Source organism: Equus asinus, chromosome 15 (assembly GCF_041296235.1).
Source record: "Equus asinus isolate D_3611 breed Donkey chromosome 15, EquAss-T2T_v2, whole genome shotgun sequence".
NCBI lineage: Eukaryota > Metazoa > Chordata > Mammalia > Perissodactyla > Equidae > Equus > Equus asinus.
The window spans coordinates 19,628,278-19,651,400 of NC_091804.1; the positions used below are offsets into that span (position 1 = coordinate 19,628,278).

The 23,123-nt window shown below is 38.8% G+C and overlaps 1 protein-coding gene across 7 annotated transcripts in view; it reads right to left on the minus strand.

Annotated features, from left to right (window-relative positions):
* The window catches only part of ATRN (attractin), a 177,323-nt gene that overhangs the window by 71,415 nt on the left and 82,785 nt on the right, over positions 1 to 23,123 (minus strand). For all 7 annotated transcript variants that reach the window (XM_044748857.2, XM_070485645.1, XM_070485642.1 and 4 more), the window contains exons 12-18: positions 14,919 to 15,139; positions 12,792 to 12,913; positions 11,750 to 11,888; positions 9,491 to 9,681; positions 6,667 to 6,886; positions 4,959 to 5,144; positions 4,170 to 4,403 (exon numbers count right to left, since the gene is read on the minus strand). In XM_044748857.2, coding sequence (XP_044604792.2) covers positions 4,170 to 4,403; positions 4,959 to 5,144; positions 6,667 to 6,886; positions 9,491 to 9,681; positions 11,750 to 11,888; positions 12,792 to 12,913; positions 14,919 to 15,139 — 1,313 coding nt within the window. The remainder of the gene's footprint in view (positions 1 to 4,169; positions 4,404 to 4,958; positions 5,145 to 6,666; positions 6,887 to 9,490; positions 9,682 to 11,749; positions 11,889 to 12,791; positions 12,914 to 14,918; positions 15,140 to 23,123) is intronic.

Below are 23,123 nucleotides of genomic sequence, written 5' to 3' on the forward strand. Positions count from 1 at the left end.
CTAAAGAAATAGAAACATGTTCCAGGTTTATAAATTGGAAGGTTAATATTGTTAAGATAGCATATTACCATCTGGCATACACTCCAAATTGGTCTATAGATTCAATGCAATCTCATCAAATATCAGCTGGCTTTTTGTCGATGTTGTCGAAATTTATAAGTTCAACTTAAAATTCATATGGAAATGCAAAGAACCCAGAATAGCCATGACAATTGAGAAAAATAAGAACAAAGTTGGAGGACTTAGACTCCCCAATTTCAAAACTTACTACAAAGCTACAGTAATCAAAACAATGTGATACTGGCATAAGAACAAAATACATAGGTCAATGAAACAGAAATGAGAGCCCAGAAGTAAGTTCATACACTTACCGTCAACTGATATTCAACAAATGTGCCAAGAAAATTCAAGGGTAAAAAAACAGTCTTTTCAAATGGTTAGGGACAAGTGGATATCCACATGCAAAAAGATGAATTTCGACCCCTACCTCAGACCATATACAAAAATTAACTCAAAATTGATCATGGACCTAAATGTAAGACATAAGTCTACAAAATTCTAAAAGGAAAACACAGAGTAAATCTTTGTCATCTTGGGTCAATGATTTTTTAGATACAATACCAAAAGCACATGAGATAAAAGAAAACAGTGATACATCACATTTACCAAATTTAAAACTTTTGTATTTCAAAAGATACTATCAAGAAAGTAAAAAGAAACCCACAGAATGGGAGAAAATATTTGCAAATCATATATCCAAAAAGGAACTTGAATCTAGAATTCATAAAGAACTCTTATAGGTCAATAAGATGATGACAAATAATGCAATTTAAAAATGTGCAAAGAATTTGAATAGTAATTTCTCCAAAGAAAACATACAAATGGCCAGTTAGATGCTCAATTTTATTAGTCAGTAGGGAAACGCAAACCAAAACTACAATGAGATATAATTTCTCATACACTAGAACAGCTACAATCAAAAGGACAGGCAGACACAAGTGCTGGAGAGGATGTGGAAAAATCTGAACCTTTTTACATTGCTAGTAGGAATGAAAAATGCTGCAGCTACTTTGGAAAATCTCACGCCCATTATCCCTCATTTCCACCCTAGCCCTAGGCAATTACTAATTTATTTTCTGTCACTATATATTTACCCTTTTCTGGACATTTCATATAAGTGGTATCATACAATATATAGTCTTTGCATGTGGCTGCTTTTACATAGCCATGTTTTTGAGGTTCATCCATGTTGTAGAATATGTCAGTACTTCATTCCTTTTCATTGCCAAATAGTATTCCACTGTAATAATATACCACGTTTTGTTTATCCATGTGCCCAGCTGACAGATATGTGGATTGTTTCCACTTCTGCCTATTATGAATAATGCTGCTATGAGCATACACGCACAAGTTTTTGTACAGGCATACATTCTCAATTCTCTTGGGTATATATTGGGCCATATGATAACTCTATGTTTAACTTTTTGAGGAATGTAAAACTGTTTTCCAAAGTGGCCACACCATTTTACATTCCTACCAGTAATGGATGAGGGTTCCAATTTCTCAAATGATGTTGAGCTTCTTTTCATGTGCTTATTGGCCATTCATATATCTTCTTTGGAGATACATCTGTTTAAATCTTTTACCCATTTCTTAACTGGGTTGTCTTTTTATTGCTGAGTATTAAAAGTTCTTTACGTATCCTGAACATTAAACTCTTATCAGATACATAATTTGCAAATATTTTCTACCATTCTGTGGGTTGTCATTTCACCTGATATATTCTTGACATTAAGGGAAAAGCACAGATTTAAATATTTCCTTAATTAAACCACAAGTAGATTAGAAATAGAGTTGTAGATTCTTTAAATGTTAGAGAGGAAAAAAGGGAACACAAAATTTAATCTAGTTTGGTAGATTAAAAAACTGGTTTCTCATTTTATTTTGCATTTCCCTGTTTTCTCTATTTCCTACTCTGAGAATGACTACTTTAGATCCTTTGCCCACTTTTTCTGTTGGGTTGACAGCTTTTTTTCTGGAGGGAAGAGGTTTATATACTCTGGAATGATAATTACTTGTTAAATACACTGCAGGTATTTTCTTCTAGTCTGTCTCACGCCTTTCACCTTTGTTAACAGAGGTCTTTTCCCTAATGAAGTCCTCACAAGGGGCTTTACTGTCACTGGCACTAACAGGCTCTTGGAGAAGTTCTTACCCACTAACCTCCCAGGAGTCTTTGCACCTGCCTAGTCTCTCCCAACTGTTCTGCAGGCCCATCAACACATTTCTGTGTATTTATAGAAAGTCTGAATCAAAGGCCAATTTCTCAGCGTTGGCTTCTCAGGGCAGCCTTCCCAGCGGGTCTAAGCCCAGACTTAGGCCAGATCATGGTCTATCCATTCTTGCACCAACCAGTGGAAGGGATAGAGAGGGAAGCAGGGGGAGAAGGGAAGGAAAGGGAGTGAGGGATAGCAAGGGAAGAAAGAAGGTAGGAGAGGGGAAAGGGGAGGGGGAGAGAGGGAAGGAGGAAGAGAGGCAAACAGGTAGGCAGGCTGAATTTATCCTCTTGCCAAAAGCAAAAGAGATCTTTCTTCCCCTCTCCCTTTTCTTAGAGCATTTCATTAAGAAAACCGGTATTTATAAATCCTTCCACTGTTCCTTTGATATGTAAATTTTTGTCAGCTCTACAATCCAGGAACATTTTTCTTCAGGGCCTGGGAGCCATCTCTTTGAAATGTAAACATCAAGGAAGACAGCACCTCATCTCCTTGTCATTTGGGGAATTTAGCCTAGTTGCACTGTGCCAAGCTGTAATCATCTGCTTGCCATAAAGATAAAAGAAGTTTTATTTTCTTCTTTGGATAAAGGCGATTAGTTAATACAAGTGGCCACCCCAATTACCAGGTGAATTTAGGATGAATTATGAAAGAATATATAGCAAATGGTGCTGTCAAATCCTCTCACATGAGGACAGTTATTGTTCATCTTGAGACCATGGACATAAGGGATTGTATATGCTTGGCTATTTAAAAGGGTGAGATTTCTCTCTGTCTTTGCAATCTCATTAGTGGAGTGCCTGTGATGTGCACCACAGTCTGGTTTAACGCTTACTCAATAACAGAACTGTTTTCTCTCCTTTTTTCTTTCCTGTATTTGTGGAGAGGAATTTCTGGGTTGGCAGATTTTATTTTTAATTTTTCCCTCAACAATTGCCATGATGTATTTTTAATTAAAAAGCAAACTGTAGAACAATGTATATCATATGCATAGTATTTTTTTATTTTTAAAAATACACATTGGTATTTCTGGAGGTATTATCACATTGGCCCAAGTAACTCAAAGGAGGTTTTGGAAGCACTTAACTGTTTCTCCAAATGTTCTTTTAGTTATGGAAAGAGATGCAATCACCAACTGCCCTGAATCAGTCCAATCCCCACCACAAGAGCCACGCCTGCCCAGATGCAGATGGGTTGAGAAGTACCCAAGAGATTACCTTTGCTTCACTGTAATGTTAAGATCTCCGCCCCAGGAGGAGCTTTGGCCTTATTACTATAACCTGCAGTGTATGTGGAAGCATGTTTTCCAACTGAGCCTGTGCAAGCGAATACTTACCTCTCCCTTTTGAATATTCACTCCCCATCCAAAAAAAGGGGGGGGAGGAGTTGGGGGCAGTGGTGAGTGGGGGTGGGGTGGGGTGGGCACAGCTTTGGAAAAGATTCCCTGTGGTCTCTATTTGCTGCAAATAAATTTTATTTTGTGTGACAACTACTTCTGGTGAAGGCTTTGATTTCAACTCACCATGAAGTGGACCCACTTTGGCTGGGTAACAGTATCTACATCAAACAGTTATAAGTTTTTACCTCTATGAAGAACTGGAGATGAGAAGAGGAATTCCAGTTTTAATTTTACATACATTTGTAATATTTAATTTTTTATAATGAAAATGTCATTACTTTTGTATTGAAAGTTAGCAAAACAACTCAGCTGAAATTCTCAGTATTTTCATTAATTGACATTAAAAATATTTTTCATGTGAAACTATTTCTCCTAAAATGATCTGTTATATTTTGTTCTTAAAGGAAATTCATATAAATAATGTAGCTTTCAGGGTTTTATTCTTTGTAAATAGGTAGTGAAACATTTGATCTTGGATACACAAGGCATCTTACCTGGACAGTGAATGAAAGACCAGTTGTATCTGCTGTCCTCCAGACACATGCTGGAATTGAGAAGGGGCTGTGGATAGGAATTTCCTGTAGGGGCCTGTGAAGGCATCTTTACTGGTCCTTTATAGGAGCCCTCCAGGCATTTCCCTTTGCCAGTATTGCTAGGATCAGTACACCAGCCACAGCCTGGTTGCTCTAAGCAATGACTACAGGTACAGTAGCCTGAACAATTTTCAGCTGTAAAAAAAACACAAGTTTCAATTCATTATCACATGTAGATTTGAATTCATTGTATTCAAATTACCTTTTTCTTTAACAGACTATTTAACTACTGTGAGTCAAAATTCCTATTCTGATTGTTCAAATGGCATAATAAAATTAAAGAGTCCAATATCTTGCCAACATATAAGAGAGACTCCTCCTCTCCTCTCTCAATCCCAGGATGTTGGAGGCAGAAGTGACCTTAGAGGTCATCACTGGAAAGCACTTACTTTATGAATTAGGAGATTAAGATGTGGAGACAATACATGGATTGAGCAATATCATACTGAAGTTGGGTAAGTTATTTCTGTACTCTGTGATCTATCCTACATTTATTTACCAGTGTCACTGTGCTTGATTCTGCTTGATTCTGTATCAAGGTTCCCATCAGGCGATCTCTGGACAGACCTGAGCAGAAGATCAAGCCCAGTCTTGTCCCTAAAATGTTCAGAGGCTGACAGTACTGCCCCACAGCAGTTGTCGCCCATACACAGGACACTCATGAGTGCCCAGAGCTCACTTTTCACTTACGGGGACAGCTGCTCATGGTATACCACTCCATACACTGGCCAAAAGGGAAGGAGGCCACATAGGCATTGGAGTCCACACACTGCTTCATGTTGCTGCACCACATGCACTCGGAGCTGCCGCTCGTACACTCTCCACAAGCCGTCCGCAAGGCACATGGCGTCCGGCACTGCTTGGCACTGTGGTTCGCTGGGAAGTAAACCCAAGAGAGACACTTAGAGCTCCCACCATGTTGGCTAAGGTCAAAGGCTTTTCAGTGTGGGCTGTGACCCACCAGTATGTCATGAAATCAATTCAGTGGGCTACACTAAATGAAAGAGAAGATAGAAAACATTAGAGTCACCACGTACCGTTTAGTCAAATATACTTATACACTTGGGGGAAAAAACTGTTTTTCTTTTCAAAGAGCATTAAGGACACACATGAGGGAACAAGCTAATCTTTCTATAAGAGTAGGGGTTCCAAAGTTCCTTACAGTATACAGGACCCAGGATGAACTTCAGTGGTTTTGCAACCCACCTGAATATGCAAAATGATCTTTGTATATTTGGTGGGAAGAAGGACCACAGCATTCATTAAATACACCAGAGCATTTAGAATCTAAAATGGCTGAAAAGCTCCCCTACAGGAAGTTTAGAAATCATACTTGAGGGTGATTCCTGCAGTGCTATGAACTCTCTCCTACACCTCTGTACTCCTCCAACAAATCACAGTACCTTCCTATACTGAGATATGGTGTCACTGGAGTCCAGCCTCCCAAAAGCGGCCACATAGGGGCCGGCCCACTGGCGCAGCGGTTAAGTTCGCATATTCTGCTTCTCGGCGGCCCAGGGTTCACCGGTTCGGATCCCGGGTGTGGACATGGCACCGCTTGGCACGCCATGCTGTTATAGGCGTCCCACATATAAAGTAGAGGAAGATGGGCACGGATGTTAGCTCAGGGCCAGGCTTCCTCAGCAAAAAAGAGGAGGACTGGCAGTAGTTAGCTCAGGGCTAATCTTCCTCAAAAAAAAAAAAAAAAATAAGCGGCCACATAATGCCACCTATTGCTTGTGAGTCCCTCTGCAGGAGCAGCATGCTTGTCTTGGGCTTGTCCATGTGCTGCAGGTGTTCCCCTTGTGCCTGCCTTTATGAAGCCCAAATGGAGCCCAAAGGAGAGATTTGAACCTGTGAAGCTACTCAGTGTCTGTTCCTTCAGTACTTTCCCGTAGCTTGGGTGCAGTTCAGGCTTGCTGTTTCTGCTTCCTATCACAGAACTGCTCATATCCTTTTTCTCCCCACTGACACCATCTTTCTGTCCACTATCCCTGCAGTGACCCGCATGCTTTTCTAATGTTTTCTTTGCCTTTATTTGCAATTTTTCTTCTTTATTCCACACTATTTCTCTGCCAACACCAAGAAATTTGCCTGTCAGGGCAATTCTCAATACTTGATGTGGTCAACAAACTAATCAATCTCATTGTTAATTAGAATATTTGGTTCTTTGAGTAGTGTTAGTTGTTTTCAGTTTTGCTTATGCTCACAGTATTCAGAGTCAGAAACTATTTCCTTCTGCTTTCAAAATTCTGGGTTATACTATGCTTTGTATGCTTGATATCAACAGTCCATCTGTTTTTCATGAATATTTCACACACCTCAATACTCAAGCATGCCTCCTACTGTTGCTCTTTCAATGGACTTCTCGTAATGCACAATTCACGCACGCACTCACCAGGCCGCTCACAGACACTCCCATTGAGTGGGTTGATGCAGGTCGCAGCCTTCAAGCCCCGAGTACTGGGTTCTGACAAGATTCCACAGAATCCAGCATCACTGGGCTCAGATGGCATCCACTGGAGCGAACTATTTGTAAATGGGGACATATCTTCCCAACACCAGTAGGACACATTGATCTTCCGAAGGCCAACCCACGGGGTTAAGGTAAGCCTGGACTATAGACAAAACAGACACAGCTATGAACATAATCAATGTCATGACCAAAACAGGCTTCTAGATAAAAACCACTATGTTACTTATACCCCACAGATACAGGAAAACCTCCCTATCCCCCGGCCATGGCAGATTAGGATAGATCATCATTTTTATGTTACATATCATGCCTGACACTTCAATATAGCTATTTCATAAAGGACAAAAATATAGCTCAGAGAAGATAACACATCAAAATTTTCAGAGATTAAAAGTAAAGCAATAATCAAGTTCCTAAATTTCTATACCTTATGACAAATGCTATGAAGAGACAGCGACCCCCAAACTTGGTTTAAATGTTTATTTATACATGAAATCATCTTACCAATATTTATAAAATCTTGGTTATGTACCTATCCTCAGATCCTTAACTTAATAAGCCTGTTTCGGGGCCCTGGCCAGTTCAGATGATTGAAGAGTCCCACCCTCAGCTGGGGTGTATGGGTTGGCACTGAATTTTACAGGGAATAATAGGATAGTGAACCCTCGGCAGAGTTTCTGTCTCTTGCTCTACTGAAATTTCCTTCTTGTTGCAATTAAAAAAATTTTTTTTTTAATCAAAGTACAAAGTTTAGTCCAGAAATGAAAGATATTCCTAATTTTGGCAGTGACAAAACAAAAAGTACAATGTATTTCCATTTTTGAGAGGAAAAAAGTATATGTCTATTAAAAGAACTAAAAGAAATAAACACACCTCAAAGGGGTTAATATTAGTTGTAAGGAACAACACACTTTCTTACTTTTAATGTATTTTCTAAATTTCCTTTGAAATATGTATTTTTTTAAGGAAAGAAAAATAATTAAAATTAATACTTTTTAAAAGTCCTTCAATAGCTTCTCTTTGCTTTCATAATAAAATTCAAAACAATTAGCATTCTAAGACAAGGCCTCTCAAGATTTGGCCTTGATCCCTCAGGAGGCCCAGCTACAGCAATTCCCTTCCACCCAGCCTGCAGCCAGCCATGCAAACCCACCTGTAGCTCAGCCCTCCTTGATCCCTGCATCTTGCACGTGCAAGTACCAATGCCCAGACAGTCCTTCCCTCTTCACTTTCCTAACTCACTCCTTATCTTCAGGGGTTACCTCTTTCTGGCTGTCTATCAGCCAGCCTCTGCCCTAAAGACTAGGTTGGGTGCTTTTTCTGGTTCTTCCATACAAGTCTGGGCTCTAAGTCTAGACATATAGCTGTGGAAGCACATTACACTTTAGTTGTCTCTCATCGGTTAGTCTTATCTCAAGACTGTGAAGTTGTGTTGTATAAAGGTGGTCCCAGAAGATTAGACTACTCAGAACCTTCTCTGAGGAAGAGAGAAGGGGGACCAGAAGATATGGTATCTGTGGCCAGCTGGGATAGCCGAACCCTTCTAACCAGGTATTCTTTCAGAGACATGGAATTGGGAGTCAGTGGTAATGGGCAACGCTGTAAACCATCAACTTTCTGAGGCAGTGACCATAGGTAAGATCAGCCAACAGCCAAGGCAGAACACCAGAACAGGCTCATAGTTGGGGTGAGGAAAAGAGAAACAAACAACATGGGCAGTCTCTAAAGGAGATAATGAAATTTGAAAAAGCTTTCAAAATGTAAAATATCACATGTGGCCATAGTGTTCCAGGGGTAACCACCTTTATATTGTATTACCAATGTTTGAGTGTCCACATCATACCAAAGTTGCATTGGAAAAAAAATACTAATTGGAGAAAAGTAAAATACAGAGCACCACTACCAGTCGCAGAATGGCCTTCTAGGTAATATACAGAGGCCTCATGCAGCCAGGACCCAGAACACACCTTCCATGTCCTCCCCTGAACAAGGCTACACCCAAGGAAGTGCTGCCCATTCCTCCTCCCTGCTTGACGAGAAGAACATGTCCCCTAAACTGCTCTGTACCAAAGCCAATGTCATTGAAAGAGCTTTGTCCTGCGAGAATCTACTTAATTGAGGGTAGGACCACAGTTCTAGGACTTCAGACTAAAAAAGAACACAATGTGACTGGAGTATCAACAACAAGCTGCCTGAGAGCACCAGGACGGCAGGAAGAGAACTCGGGGCCTTTCTGTGCTCAGAAACTCGTGATAAGAAAGTGCCTTCTCTTTTTGGGATGGCCAGGCCTAAGAAAGACCCAAATGGATGTTTCTTAGGGTGATTAACATTAAATCATATCACACACTGTAATAAATACCTGAAATCTGAATGACTCAGGTGGCTTAATTCAACCTGGCTAAATAGCAGTCACGTCCCCCCCTCCCAGCAGAACCTAGGAATAAAACAGGTATGAAATCATCTACTGATGTCACCAGGATATGTGTATATGTAGACACATGTCACTATTCAATACACATGTAATTATTCATATATAATTTAACAGATATGATTAATAAAGTGTTAAAAATTTTGAGATAAGAAAGAAGGTATTAAAGGAAGAGAATTTGACAGTGAAGTTCCACGTCTATTACACTGCACATACTAGCATTCCTCCCCCTGTCAAGTACATCAGAGGTAAGCCGTATTCATGGCCTCAGTAGAAAGGTGGCCGCTAGAAGCTTAGCTTCTGAGGATTTTAACTCACCATGCTGTGTGATGACTGCATTATTCGCAGTTGCTTAAGGACAAATTCTACCTTCTTCTGGGTTGTCAGAGAAGCCAAAAAGGCATTGTGGTTCCTACAGGACAATTTAGCATTGTCATAATTTTCCTTGGCAGTAGTAATTTTCAAACACGAGTTTCCGACCAAATGCCAGCCAATGCCACAGATATTTTCTTTCGTAAAGAGGGAGAGAAAAAAAAGAGTTTTAGAAATCACACAAAACTACTATATCATCAGCTTGAATTATGGAAAACCTAAATGGTTTTTCTAATTTAAAATCCAGGTACTTCATTAGGATGTAGTAAGGGTATCAGACACATTACTAAGGACCAAATACAGAATACAAGAATTTTAAAAATGTTTATCAGTTATATTTCCTGAATTTAGAGATGCATATTCTGAGGTCAACCCTCCTATGTCTTAGAAAAAACACCTGTTTGGTGCCAATGTTAGATTTATAAATCTCCTTTTGAAGAACAATTAGAAATAAGACTAAAATTCTAAGTAAAGAGTAAAAAAATAAATATGCATACTGGAACGATAGGGTAGAAATAGCAAGAATGAGAGCTGGTGAATGAACAAGTCTACAGTCTTCAAAAGCCACAGCGTTGGGGGCTGGCCCCGTGGCTGAGTGGTTAAGTGCGCGCGCTCCGCTGCAGGCGGCCCAGTGTTTCATTGGTTTGAATCCTGGGCGCGGACATGGCACTGCTCATCAAACCACGCTGAGGCAGCGTCCCACATGCCACAACTAGAAGGGCCCACAACGAAGAATATACAACTATGTACTGGGGGGCTTTGGGGAGAAAAAAGAAAAAAAAATAAAATCTTAAAAAAAAAAAAAAAAGCCACAGCGTTTTCACGTCATCAAGTGGAAGGTAACATCAAGTGCACAAAACATCCCAAAAGTGAGATGGAAAGATTCTCTTTGGGAAAAAACCAAAGTGATATGGCTGCAGCACACAAGGCAAGCTTATAATCTGCTACTGTGACTGCCCTGAACCCACCTAAAGAACTGTAAGGAATCTATGAACGCTTCCTGGAAGAAAGTGAATGAGAGAAGCAACTTCGCCAGAACAAAAGCACCATGGAGACACCATCAACCATGTTCACTAACAGTGAGATAAATGGAAGGGACCACGGGAAAGGGATCCTTTAAGAACAGATTAGGATTTGCTCCTCAAAGGGTGGCATCAGTCTCACTTCTTGTTAAAAGGTATATTCCTGGGCCCTACCTCAGATTTGTACTAGAATCTTCCTTCTAATACAATCCTCAGGTGCTCTGCTGTACCTTAAAGTTTGAGATGCAATGAGAACAAGAAGCTCACTTATGCCAGCTTCCAAAGGACATTCAAAAGGGGCCTGGTAGAGCCAAACTGCCCTGCACATGCCTTAGATGTTGTGCAGAACCACAGAATTCCCCTTTCCTGGACATCTGGTTGAGCAAATATATCACAGTTTCAGGCCCCCAACCTCAGAAGTGCCATAAATTGAAGTATTTGAGGCTGGAGATGAACCCAGAAAAGTGCTGCTGACAGAGGCACCTCTCTTTTCCTTCTTGTCAGAAGGTGCTGACAACCTAATCCCAGTAGTCAAAAAGTAGTAGTCTTCATAAAGTGCCCAGCAGACTGGCTGCCGAGACTGCTGCATTCTGTTCCCAGGTTATCACAGCAGAGTGGGATGGGGACAATGAAGCAGGCTCAATAATACGGAGCCAGGGGGCTGGACCAGTGGCACAGCAGTTAAGTGTGCACATTCCACTTCAGCAGCCCGGGGTTCGCCGGTTCAAATCCTGGGTGTGGACATGGTACCACTTGGCAAGCCATGCCGTGATGGCGTCTCACATATAAAGTAGAGGAAGATGAGTACGGATGTTAGCTCAGGGCCAGCCTTGCTCAGCAAAAAGAGAAGGATTGGCAGCAGATGTTAGCTCAGGGCTAATCATCCTCAATAATAATGATGATAATAATAATAATAATAATGATAATAATATGGAGCCAAGCTGCCATTTGATTTTCTAAAGCAGCAGATGATGCTTCACTTTATTTTAAAGGACAGTAGGAGCAAATACTTAAGAACTGTATCTCTGTTTTAAAAAATAACAACCAAAATAGTAGTATGCTGTAATGCATGGATAAAATGAGTTCGTCACCTCTGCTGGGTTCAATCTAGGCTGCACAGTATTGAGGGTGTGCGTGTGAAGTCTTTGGACTCACATATATCAGATGCCCCAACAAAGCCTACCGGGCAGGGCGATGCACTCCTGATTCCGGGGCTCCCACTGGCAGTTCTGGTCCAGAGCACAGCTCCTGCAGCTGGTCTTCTTGTTACAGTAGTACATGGGGTTATCCTTGGGGCAATTCCCATACCTGGAAATGGAGATCTAGAACACAATGGACAAAAGCTTTTCTCTTATATCCACAGAGAGAATTTATGGTAAGGACAACTGGGAAACTAAAAACAACAAAATCTAATGGAGGAAGAAAACTGCAAATAGATAAATAAATAAGATGCAGATGGAGCAGCACTGCAGTGGAGACACTGTAGTGAAATGTCCTATTCAAGGACATGCCTTTACCTGGCAAGGAAGCAGTGCACTCGTTTAAACACCATGCTTCAGAAACCTGCTCATCTGTAAAATGGGGATGTTTAACTTGCTGCTTTCCAAATGCCTCCCAAACAGTCTGAAAGTTTTATATTTTAAGAATTGCTTTACAGCCTGACAAAGAATGTCTTATAAACTGTCAAAAGCTATAAAACCTGAGTCATAATATCTTTTTTGCCTTATAATCTAAATAAAAATCATAAATGGTGAGCATAAGTTATGCTAAGCCAAAATATAACATGTAACAAGGAGATTTTGCAAAGTCTATTACTTCCACAATTCAGTGTGGCCACTACACAACTGACTCACTTTCATTCTCAGGTGCTAACTTGCTCCCAACCCGTGCACAAGTAGAGTGTGCTCACCATTACAAGTCTCACACCAAGGGATCTAGTACTTAGCCACAGCCATGCCTAGGGAGTGGGGAGTATTCAGAATAACAGCCCTGCCTTCTTCTAAAACACGAGACATCAATCCTTGTGGTTAGCAAGATCTTTGGAATTAGGATGTATAGAGCGTCCCTTCCTAAAAGCAAACCTGAGAAATAATAAAATCCAAATCTACATTAAAGGTTTGAAAAACAACTCTGGGTCAGTATTTATACCATACATACTATAATCTATACCTAACCCCATTCAGGATTTTTCCATCCTCTGAAATCCTTGAGAAACAGCCCCTAACCTGGCCTTCCGAGCAGCTGTGGTTCATAGGGACACAATGGTCGTTGCACCAGTGACAGTCGTTGGTGTTGGCAGTGCAGCTGTAACAATCCGTGTGCTGGTCACATCTGTCATGGTCAAAAGCTATGAAGAGAAGAAAAACTCATCAACTGTGACAGCTGCTCCTCAGAAAAGTCACAGGCTCTTATAGCTGCTGTTGAACACAATCTGAGACTGAGGTAAAAAAAAAAAAAAAGGTAACAAGGGTTGGAAAGTAAAATGAGGAGTGAAACTGGCAGGAAAATATGTTGGTGTGTTCAGGTTAAAATAGTATTTAGAAAAAAGTAAAGAACCTGAAGAAACATTATTTTGTACCCCCAACAAAAGTACATAGAAAGTGAAAAACAAAGATAGGTTAATTTAGTTCAACAATAATGAAATATAATGAAAGTAGGCCTGGTTCTTTGAGTACTTTTCTCCCCAAGAAAAAAACTAACTACCGATAGAATGAACACCAAGAGCTGACCAGGAGCCAAACGAAGTAATGTAGGAGACCAAGCCATTCCTCCCAGCTATTAGACAAGGCTAATCTGGGCCCAGGAAGTAGGCAGCACCACAGAACCCCAAAGGAGGCACTAGGCTGAGCTCCATTTTGTACACGTATATGTAAATCCAAGAGTGCAACTTTGAGAACTTCTGGGCTACTACTGACCTACTGCACCTCCTACTGACCCTAGACAGGTCAAGGTCAACAATAAAAGAGAAGGCGCCTAACCATGTTACCTCATCTGTTGAACCACTTGTAGACTTGGCAAATGGTGGAGTCCACGGACAAGAAAAGGTGGAGTCCACCCTCACAAAGACCCCAGGAGCCAGCTCCTAGGTTGCTCTTCCTGCCCTGGTCATTACCCCTAGGACTGGGCCCACACAGAAAGCAGAGTGAATCAGGGTGGTGACATCTGAGATAAGTTCACAGCAAATGGGTTTATATTGAACCACCTAAGAAAATTAAACATTGCCTATCAACTTGCACATTTAACTTTTACAGTGTAGTTAAAAAATAACCACTTCACTGATTTTATCCCTTTTAGGACACAGTGACTAACCCTACCAGGTCATCTTGGTTCTCTAGCACTCACTGGCCTACCAATGAACCTGGAAGTTGCCTGGGTATTCTTACTGAGGATTTATGTTCAGCTTAATTTGGAGCCTTCCAGGAGAATGAAAGCTGACTCTACCCACCATAACTCTCATGGTAACTGCTACACCAACCCTAATAGTTAAAAAATTCAGCCAACATACTTTAAATTAATTGAAGTGAACAAATACTTTGCAGAGATATTTTTCTTACTTTTAAAGGACTTTCTCAAATATTACTTCACTGTATTGCACTGTGCTGTATGTCAGAGCAAAAGGGTAAGAAGTTAAGCAGGCAAGATGAAGAAAGACTGGAAAACATAAGGGGAGGTTCTACAAGGAGGGATCACTTCCCATCCTCAGCAAGTGTCTTGCTATCACTGCTATGCCCAACTAGAGAAGCCAGAAAAGAATTCTTTGCAAAGACAGCAACTCTACCTCTACCCACTAGAACAATCTACTCCAACACAGCTTTTCTGGGTTGGTCCTCTTAATCTCCTCCTTAACGTCAGAACTGCATAATCTAATATGGTACCCACTAGCCACGTGTAGTTTTTTATTTAAATTAATTAAAATTAAAAATTCAGTTCTTCAATCACACCCATCTCATTTCAAGTGTTTGACACCATATGTGGCTAGGAGCTACCACACTGGGACAGTGCAGACGTAGAACATTTCCATCATCACAAAATAAGTCATGGGACTGCACTGCCTCAGACCCACTACAGCCAGGTTCCAGAGTTGGTATCCAAAGTTTATGCAACGTCAACAAGGTTTTGTCTCCATCATTTGCAGACAGCTTCTAGGAGCCACATGGCATGTTCCCATCCATTGTAAAGATACTTACAATCCAATTTTCAAACACCCATAAAGCCTTTGCGTAAGTTATTACTGAATAATTTTGGATAATAAAATGAACATAAAACTTGTACATATGCCTTAAAGTGCTTTCATAATTCAGATAAAATGAGATCTCAAATTAATTAAATTTTAAGAAGAGGAAAAAACATACTTCTTTTGGAAAAACACTCGGATTTTAACTTTTCTTCTTGTGCTTCAGTTACCGACTCCCAGGAGATACACTGAGATGACCCTGTGTCCCACACACACCGGATGCCAGGTCCTGCTGCTAAACAAGCAGCTTCACTCCGGTGTGCTTCACACCATTCTGAGGTGAATACCAGGATGTCACTGAGGAGGAGACTATTAAAACCACCAAATATATACATGGTGCTAAAAGAAACAAAAAGGAGAAGTAGTTTACTAAAAACTTACATCAACAAATGTATGATATACTTTTTACAATCTTCATACAAATCTTACATATCAAAAGTCCTGTAAGAAATTATTTTCCAAGATCTCAAAAAACATTTTTCTACCCTTCCCTCCCAAATTCCAACCTTTCTTCCTGACCTGTGACTCCCCAGAATAGTTCCAATAATCCACCAACTCTTTACAGCTACTATATTAAAAGTTCATAATAAGCTGGTGACTTTTAACCATGATTCCCTGGAATATTCTAGTGTTGGGGTAAGCTAACATCTTTTTAAATTAAACACATAACTCTACATCTAAATTTTTTAACATGTGTTTAAATATCAAAAATAAATATGTATAATTTTAAAAGCTTAGATGAAGGCTCTCTAATTAAAACTTTGTAATGAATACATAGACCAATAAGAAACAGATAAAAGTACACATGGAAATTTAGTACACAGTAAAAGTGGCATCTCAAATTAGTGGGGAAAAGATGGACTTTTCAGTAAGTGGTATCGAGATAACTAAATAAAGACGTGGAAAAAGAAAATTGGATCCATTTCTCACTCTACACCAAGATAAATTCCAAATGGACCAGAGAACCACCTGAAAAAAAAAGAAAAAAAACACACATGCAGCAGAAGACAGCATGGGTGAACTACTTTATCACCTGAGAGTAGGAAAAAAATCCCTGACTTAAAATCCAGAAAGCAATAAAAAAAAAAATTGAAAAATGTCATCATATAAATTAAAAAGACTTTCTGCATAGGAAATAGTGGTATAAGCAAAATGATACATTGCAAAAAATTATTTACAAGTTATGTTGCAAGAAAGGATTATTCCTAATAGAGAGAGAGCTTCAGCCATTTTGCAAGGGAAACATGCAAAACATCAAACACACAAAAAAATAAAGTTGTCATAAGAGAAATGCAAACTAAAATTACACTGAGGCAGCATTTCTCACCTAAAAACACAAAAGTATGACAATACATGGACTGGTGAGGGAATGGGGAAACAAGCACTCACACACCGCTACTGGGCATGCAAAATGGTACAAGCCTACAGAGGGGAATCTGGCAATATCTCACAAAACTATGCATCTATCTTTTGAACCTGTAATCACATTTCTAGATGTCTATCACAAAGATATAATAGCAAAAATACAAAAAAGTATACATGAGGCTATTCACTAAAGCATTAACAATAACAGCAAAGACTCAAACAACCCAAAGTGGCCATCAACTGGGGATGTGATAAATAAACTATGGTACATCCACACAATAAAACAGTATGTAGATGTAAAAAGGAATGAGGATGATTTCTACATACTGCTAAAGAATGATCTCCAGATACACTGTTACGTGGAAAAAAAAAAAAAGGAAATACAGAGAAAAGTATACAGAATATGGAACCATATATCTTACCGAGGGAAGAAGGAGCTCAAACACACACACACACACACAAAAATCCATTTTTTCATTTTAAAAACAAGAACAACAAAGTTTCTCTTTAACTAGTCTTCTTAAAAGGTCTAGAAACGACTGACAGACAATAATGTACAACTGAAATTTCACAAGATTGTAACCTATCATTAACTCAATAAAAAATTAAAAATAAAAAAAAAGGTCTAGAAACAATGATCAACCCAGTAGCAATGAATGACTAGTACTTAGACTGTGCTATCTAAAAACCATTCTCGGGCTGGCTGAGTGGCCTAGTGGCTTAGTTCGGTGCACTCTGCTTCAGTGGCCCGGGTTTGGTTCCCCAGCGTGGATCTACACTACTCATCAGTGACCAGGTTGTGGCAGTGACCCATGTACAAAATAAAGGAAGACCAGCAACAGATGTTACCTTGGGGCTAATCTTTCTCAAGCAAAAAAAGGAAGATTGGCGACAGATGTTAGCTCAGGGCAAATCTTTCTCAGCAAAAAAATATATATACATATATTTATAAACCGTGTGTGTGTGTGTGTGTGTGTGTGTGTATAAACCATTCTTTCCCCCACCCCTCAAAAAAAACTAGGACTCTTTAGAGAAAAATCTAATTTCATTTCTGTGATAAGAAACGTTCATGACAGGCCAGGAAGATCTTATTATGCCAGAAAGAAAGGAAGACTAGGGTAGTATCAAAAAGACTCAAGAGGTAACATGAAGAGGTGTTTGCTGGCCAAAACTGGGAAATGTTTGAAATTTAATAAGAATAAAAACTATGATAGATTGAAACTTATCAAATATTTTTAAGTCCATGAGTTCCTAATGACACATGTCCTTTCCTGCCAAAAAGAAACCTCATTCATCATATTTGGAGAATGCTAAAAAATTAGTCATCGTTCTGAAAATTGGTAAGTAAAGGGAAAGAATCAACCCTATGAACTGATCTTGCCAAAATACACATTGAAGTGAATCTGATCGAGCTAATTTATTTGTAGGAAGTGCAGGAGAGAGATCAAGATGTTATTTGAAAGCATGGGAATGCAAAAATCGAAATCTGGACTACAGGAAACTCTACAGGACAAACAATCCAGTTTTTTTAACAAATAAGGGAAAAAATGATGGATGGGGAGCCTCTATACCAACATAAAAGACATTTCAACCAACTACAATATATGGATCTTGTTTGGATCCTCATTTGAACAAGGTAAATTTTTAAAAATTATGAGACAACTGGGAAATTTGAACATTGATTGGACACTGAGTGATAGTAAGGAATTACTGTTTTACTAATAAAAGTGTGATAACTATTGTAGCTGTGTTTTAAAAAAAAGAGTCTTTATCTTTAAAAGAAACCCAGTCAATCCTCATTATTCATAGATTCCATATTTGCACAAACACCTACTTGCTAAAATTTGTTTCTAACTCCAAAACCAATACTTGCGGTAGATCCACAGTCATTCGCAGACATGTGCATGCACAGAAAAATTTGACCTCAGCTAGAGATACACACATGCACGCACATTTCCAGCTGAGGTCACACAAGATGACACTTTGCCTTCTTGTTTAGTTCTCATACTATAAACAAATGTCTTTTTTTATGGTTTATTTAGTGACATGTTTTTCACATTTTTGTGCTTTATGTTGGTGACTTTGCTATTTAAAATGGCCCCTAAAGCACAAGAAGCCGGTGATGTGCCTTACAGAGAAAATACATGCACCAGGTAAGCTTTGTTCAAGCATGAGTTATAGTGCTGCTGCCTGTGAGCTCAATGCTAATAAGTTAACAATATATATTAAATAAGGTGTCTTTGAAGAGACACACATAAAACAGGTTATGAATTGATTAGTTGATGAAAATGTACCAGAGGCTTCCAGGAACTTCTCCCTATGTTTCCCCCTAGGAGCAATAATTCAATATTCTCTAATTCAGTGTTCATAGTGACTTTACAGAACACAACTATACCACAAACAATGAGAATCAAATGTATTCTGAAAGATTTACTCATTAAATTATATGCCAGAGAGCTGCTTCAAAGTAATCTGGAGTGGGTGAAGGTGGCCATTAGTTGATGATTGCTAAAGCTGAGTGATGGGTACATGGGGTTTCATTATACTACTCTCTCTACCTCTGCATATGTTTCAAATTTCCATAATAAAAAGTTCTGACCTTTTTTTTAGGGAAAAAAATCCCACAGTACATGATTTATCCGCATTTAGCCTAAATCTCTTTTCTCTTGAATATTAACATGTAATAATGAGTTCAATTTTATTTATAGTCTAAGGGTGAAAAAAATCTTAATATGATCATTTATAGTATCTGTCTCTAAAAAGAACAAAGTCTAAACCATCCTATCCATTTACTCATTCATTCAGAAATATCTATTCAGTAGTACCATGTACAAAAAACATCTCTAGTCTCTGTGCCTTCAGCCTAGAGAGTCAGCTAAAGCTCAGCTTTATCTCTCAGCTGCTTCAACTGGATGAGAAAACTCTCACAAGCTGAAGCAGCTCAATTTATCTCTTTGAACTCTATTCATCTCTTAGTTTCTGCCCAGTATTTCTTCATTATGTTGTGAGGTCCTTACTGTATACTTTTTAGTTGTCTTTCAGTGGGAGACTTTGTTGGCTACTGCCAGAAGTGAAAGTTCTCCTTGGGTCCAGTGTCAAGGTTTTCAGCCTAAAGTCAAGCTCAACTCCCCTTCAGAGACATGGTGATCATAGTGTACTTTAATAATGATTTCACCATATTTGTGGTGATTTGGAAGGCTATGTGTTTGAAGAGGCTGCAAGCAGCTCAGAAGATAGTGGAAAAGGCCCTAGCTATCTACTTGTTCCTGGCTGAACATGAGGCCTTGAAAACATAGAAAATAAAAGCCAGGGCAGATCTGTAAACTTCCTGAACTGTGCATACATTCCCCAAGTCAAACACACATCCATCAGCAAAGAGTGGAATCCTCACTGACTTAAATTGTTTAAGCAAAACCACTGACCAATCATTAGCTGATCACTAAACACTGACCTAGAGGCAATCTCTAGAAAGTCAGGTTTAAAAATAAAAACAAGAAAAAATTACTAGGCAGAAAAATCAGCAGTGGCACACTGGTAGAGACAGACTCCACCGAATTAGTCTAGGCAAGACACTAAACAAACAAACAGCAAAAACAACCCCCAGTAGTGATGGTGAAAGAATCAGTATCTAGACCTGTTACAATATATCACCTAAAACATTTAGTTTTCAAGAAAATACTACAAGATATACAAAGAAACAAAAAGGTGTGACCCATACAGAGGAAACAAAACAGTTAATCAAAACTGTTTCCTGGGCCAGCCCGGTGGCACAGTGGTTAAGTGCGCACGTTCTGCTTCAGTGGCCTGGGGTTCGCCAGTTTGGATCCCAGGTGCAGACATGGCACCACTTGGCATGCCATGCTGTGGTAGGTGTCCCACTTATAAAGTAGAGGAAGATGGGCACAGATGTTAGCTCAGGGCCAGTCTTCCTCAGCAAAAAGAGGAGGATTGGCAGCAGATGTTAGCTCAGGGCTAATCTTCCTCAAAAAAAAAACCCACCTATTTCCTGAGGGGGCCCACATGTTGGACTCAGGAGACAAAAGCTTCAAAGTACCTATTATATTCAAAGAACTGAAGGAAACTATTTCTAAAGAATTACATGAAAGTATGATATCAATGACTCAAAAGATAGAGAATACCAACAAGGAGATATAAATTACAAAGAATAACCAAATGGAATTCTGGACTTGAAAAGTACAACAGGTGAAATGAAAAATTCACTAGAGGGACTCAACGTCAGATTTGAGCTGGCAGAGGAAGAAACAGCAGACTTAATGACAGATCAACAGAGATTATATAATCTGAAGGAAAAAAATAAAAAAATATTGAAGAAAATGAAAAGAGCCTCAGAGACCTATGGGACACTGTCAAACATTCAACATACATTATAGTCCCAGAAGGAGAGAGTGAGAAAGGGCAGAAAACACATTTAAAGAAATAATGGCTAATCACCAAGACAAAAAACAACAAATGTTGGACAGGCTCTGGAGAAAAGGGAACCCTCATCCACTGCTGGTGGGAATACAAACTGGTACAGCCACTGTGGAAAACAGTACGGAGACTTCTCAAAAAAATTAGGACTAGAGATACCATATGACCCAGCTATTCCACTACTGGGTGTTCAAAGAACTTGAAATCAACAATACAAAGAAACTTATGCACCCCTATGTTCATTGCAGCACTATTCACAATAGCCAAGACATGGAAGCAACCCAAGTGCACATTGACTGATGAATGGACAAAGAAGATGTGGTATGTATATATATATATACACACACACACAATGGAATACTACTCAGCCATAAAAAGACAAAATCGTCCCATTTGCAACCATATGGATGGACCTTGAGGACATTAAGTTAAGCAAAATAAGGCAGACAGAGAAAGACAAACATCATATGATTTTACTCATATGTGGAATATAAACAAACTTATGGACAAAGAGAACAATTTAGTGGTTACCAGGGGGAATGGGGATGGAGGGTGGGCACAAGGGGTGAAGGGGCACACTTACATGGTGTCTGACAAATATTAATGCGCAACTGAAATTTCACAATGTTATAAACTACCATGACCACAATAAAAAAATAAAAAAATAATTAATCTACACATGCATAAAGCTTAACAAACTCCAAGTAAGATAAACACAAAAAGATCCATGCTTATAGACATTATAATCAAACTGCTAAAAGTTTGATTATAACTCCAAAACAAAGAGAAAATCTTGAAAGCAACAAAAGTAAGATGACTCATCACATACAAGAGAATCACATTAAGATTAATGCCTAAGAAACAACGGAGGCTAGAAGGCAGAGGGATGAGAAAGTGAAACTGTGGAAAGAAAACAATTGTCAAGTAAGAATTCTTTATCCAACAAAACTATTCTTCAAAAGTGAAGTTGAAATAAAGACATCCCAGATAAACAAAGATTAAGAGAATTCTTGGCTAGCAGGCCTGCCTTATGAGAAATACTAAAGTAACAGTAGTTGGAGACTTCAATATCTCACTGTCAATAATGGAGAAAACAACTAGACATAAAATCAGCAAGGATACAAAACATTTGAACATTATTAGCCAAATGGACCTGACATCTATAGAACACTCTACCCAACAATAGCAGCATACATAATCTTCTCAAGTGAACATGGAACATACTCCAGGAAAGACCATATGAAAGGCCTAAAAAAAAAACCTCAATAAATTAGAAAACAGAAAGGAATTCATCAGAGTATCTTCTCTGACCACCAGAATGGAATTAAATTAGAAATCAACAATAGGCAGAAATTTGTGAACACCACAAATATTTAAAAAATAAACAACATATTCTAAATAAGCTATGGGTCAAAGCTATGGGTCAAGGGAAATTAAAATATTTTAAACTGAATGAAAACAAAAATATGCCATATCGAAATTTATGGGATAGGATTAAAGTAGTACTTAGAGAGAAACTTAAAGCTTTAAACACCTATATCAGAAAAGAAAGATCTGAGATCAATAACCTCAGCTTCCAACTTAAGAAACTAGAAAAAGAAAAGCAAACTAAACCCAAAGCAAACAGAAGGGAGGAAATGATATAGAGAAGAAACAATAAAATACATAAAGAAAAACAGTAGAGAAAAATGAATGAAACCAGAAGTTCATTCCTTGAAAAGATCAACAAAATTGATAACTATTTAAGTAGACTGAACAAGAAAAAAACAGAGAAGACACACATGAACAAAATCAGGAATGAAGAAGGGCCATGATTACTGACCTTATAGAGATTAAAAAGCATTATAAGGGAATATTATGGACTTTTATACCAACAAATTAGACAATTTACATGAAATGGACACATTCTTAGCAAGACAGAGATGATCAAAACTGACTAGTTTCTCAAAAAAATGAAAAAGAATACGCAAAAGAATTGAAAGCTGGGATTTGAATAGATATTTGTACACCCACGTTCACAGCAGCATTATTCACAACAGCCAAAAAGACAGAAGCAACCTAAGTGTCCGTTGATGGATGAATGGATAAACAAAATGTAGTATATATATTCAATGGAATATTATGCAGCCTTAAAAAGGAAATAAATTCTGACACATGTTACAACATGGATGAATGAACCTTGAAGATATTATGCTAAGTGAAAGAAGCCAATCACAATAGGACAAATACTATATAATTCCACTTACATGAGGTACCTAAAGTAGTCAAATTCAGAGGGACAGAAAGTAGAATGGTGATTGCTAAGGACGGGGGAAAGGAAGAATGGGGAGTTACTGTTTAATTGGTAAGAGAGTTTCAATTTTATAGATGAAAAAATTCTGGAGATGGATGGTGGTGATGGTTGTCTAACAATGTGAATGTACTTAATGCCACTGAACTGTACACTTCAAAGTGGTTACTATGGTAAATCTTATGTTATGAATATCTTACTACAATTTTAAAATACCAAAAAAACAAACAAACCCTG